Genomic DNA, 2,709 nt, shown 5'->3' with positions numbered 1-2,709 from the left:
ATAAATAAGGACTTAGCATAAAACACTAAGTAATTAACTCACTTAAAATATGAGGAGAAATTGGATGTAGTAGCGTTTATGCCATAACTGTAGTTTTGTCTTTCGAGACAACAAATATTGAAAAAGGAAGGAAGGGCAGAAAATGGGGATTCTGTGGCCTTCATGCCATCGTTTTAAACAACAAAACAGGCAACGATGGGTGAGATTCAGTCGCTTTTGTTACTGATATTTCTGTAGGAATTTTGACAACTTTTTTTCGAGGATAAGTTATCTTTTTTTTTTTTTTTTGAATGGTGATTCCTTGAGTTTCTACAACAGAAACCATCCAGACTTTATTGGAAAGGACAACAAATTCTACTTGTTAGCAAGGTTGTCTGAGCAGCATTATAAGCCCCATGGGCAAGTCAATGCACTGAACCCTATAGTTTTTATTGATACCAAATCACAGGATACATAGATCAAAACTGGTACCCTGGACCCCATGAAGCCCCACCCCCGGGAAACCACCCTGTATGTCCATGCCCTAGGAATGGATTGGTTTCTCTAGGTTTCTCGAATCTGAGGAGCAATGCCCACAAAGTCAAACCCTGTTATATTACAGATACTCACTCACACATCGGATTTGAAATCGGGACAGAGATACATAAGTAAATAAATATTTGGAAATTTACGGATCATTCATCATTTCAATAAATGTCGAGACACTTTATCAATTTCTGTTACAAATCAAGTTTTAATTTATATATTTTTGAGTGTCTTTTCACAAGGACTTAGGACATAAATTTTAAAATGTCGAAATTCTCGCAAGAATATTTACCGAAGTGACTCAATAGCAGTGGAATAAATAGAAGCCACAGCTTCAGGTCAGTTCTGATCCAACAGATCTATGACCAAAGACGTTCCAACTGTGGCCATTCCTTCGTAAATCAATCTACAACTAAACCATCACCACGAGCTAACGACAGAAGCCTTAGAAACAAGTCGCTCGACTCGTTAGAAGTAGCAGCTGAATCTCTATCAAACCACATCTTATTGTATAAGAAAAGGAATGACACACTGGACAGTATAGTCCTAGATATACAAAGAAGCAATGGAGATGATGATCAGGGCCGACTTGGAGTTAAAAACATCCTTCCTTTCCTTAAGACAAAAGGATGTTTATTCGAGATTTCGTTACTATTTTTAGCACATCGGCTGACGGTGGTGTAGAGACGTGTTAATAAATTAAAGTTTAGATGGGACATTACAGTGTTGTTGCCAAAATACTTATGTGGGTATCTATTTTAGACAATGTGAATATGTAACGACCAAATAGAATACAGGACAGACAATTTTAACAATAATAACCATTATAATAATGACACAGGACCGCATATTTTGTGGGGGGATATATTCAGTTAAATCATCTTCAGTACTTTATTTCAGGGATGAAAGTTCGGCGGAATTTGAAATAGCTATAGTAATAATTAATTTAGCAATTACTAATGAACATTATACTACTGATGTCCCAGATATGCTCCATCGTCGCAAATGATTGTGAAATTTACAAGAATTCTTTCTAACAGACATATAGCCATATATATTCTAGGAGGGAGGGGCGAACAAATAGTTGATGGACTGAGTGGTGGCCACGGCGGAGACGGTCACTTTATGTTGTCTCTGTCAATGAAACCTAAACAGAACTACCACCGGCGAAATGATGAGACAGAACCTTATGTAATATCAAAGTTTGGCAGAGACCCACAAGGTGTAGGGTGAGTGGTAAATGAAGAGAAGTAGATCGCAAAAAAGAAAAAGGGGAGGGAGTCAATCTAGTGTTTTATATTGTATTTGACGACAACAGTGATAAATAGATTCAATGGAGCGAGACGGAATTTGAAAATAGTATCTAACGTATGAAAGGAAGTAGATCATAGGCTCCACTCCTTAGAAAATACGAATTCGAGTTTGATAAGATGTGAACTTGAGTAATAAAAAAAGAATTTCCATTGATAGAGATAGATAAGAAGAAGGATATTGTCGATTAAAACGATCCTCAGGATATGTCTGGTATTTATAGCAGGAAAAGTTAGTGAGGGGGTGTCTCATTTCAGTTGCCCCCGCCCCCAAAAAGGATAGATCGGTTAAGTCCTATATTTACCATCACAGCGAAGGGCCCCGCTGGAGCACTGCCTTCACACTGTGTGAAAGGTAAACACGATTGGACAGCGTCGGTCAGAAGAACGATCGATCGATCAGGACTGACCTGCAAAGGGCTATTATAAACAAGCAACAATGGTAAGTGTTAGAGAAAGGTCAAAGGTCCGAGGACCTAAAAAAATGGACCCCAGAAAAGTCTTACCTGATACTCTAGTTCTAGAGTAGTCTCCCCTTTCATGAGGACATGCTGGTAGAAGCATTCTTGGTTTCCTGGAGCAATTTCCACTGTCAGGTCAGTGTCCACAGTAACGGTCAAAGGTACAACACTGACCAACAGCAAACACACGTAACACAACAAACATGTCACTGATGCAGCAACACCATTCCTCTTGAAATATAACGTTAGCGACATTGTAGTCGTTAGTCAATTATATGTATGTATGTATATATATATATATATATATATATATATATATATATATGTACGTTACACAAATTTATAGTATTTTTATTGCTAGCTTTCTGTTTGGAAAAACTTAGTTTCCTTTTCTAAAGCTATATTTCAGTAAA

The 2,709-nt window shown here is 37.5% G+C and overlaps 1 protein-coding gene across 1 annotated transcript in view; it reads right to left on the bottom strand.

The window, feature by feature from the left end:
- Positions 1 to 2,682, bottom strand: part of LOC106869486 (transmembrane emp24 domain-containing protein 1) — an 11,475-nt gene extending 8,793 nt beyond the window's left edge. Inside the window, exon 1 of the mRNA XM_014915249.2 lies at positions 2,342 to 2,682. Within this exon, the coding sequence (XP_014770735.1) occupies positions 2,342 to 2,551 (210 nt within the window). The 5' untranslated portion in view covers positions 2,552 to 2,682. The remainder of the gene's footprint in view (positions 1 to 2,341) is intronic.
- Positions 2,683 to 2,709: the final 27 nt, after the last annotated feature.

This window comes from Octopus bimaculoides, chromosome 15 (genome assembly GCF_001194135.2).
Source record: "Octopus bimaculoides isolate UCB-OBI-ISO-001 chromosome 15, ASM119413v2, whole genome shotgun sequence".
Classification (NCBI taxonomy): domain Eukaryota; kingdom Metazoa; phylum Mollusca; class Cephalopoda; order Octopoda; family Octopodidae; genus Octopus; species Octopus bimaculoides.
The sequence above is the reverse complement of the archived record's forward strand: the minus strand, read 5'-3'. Positions and strand labels throughout refer to the sequence as shown.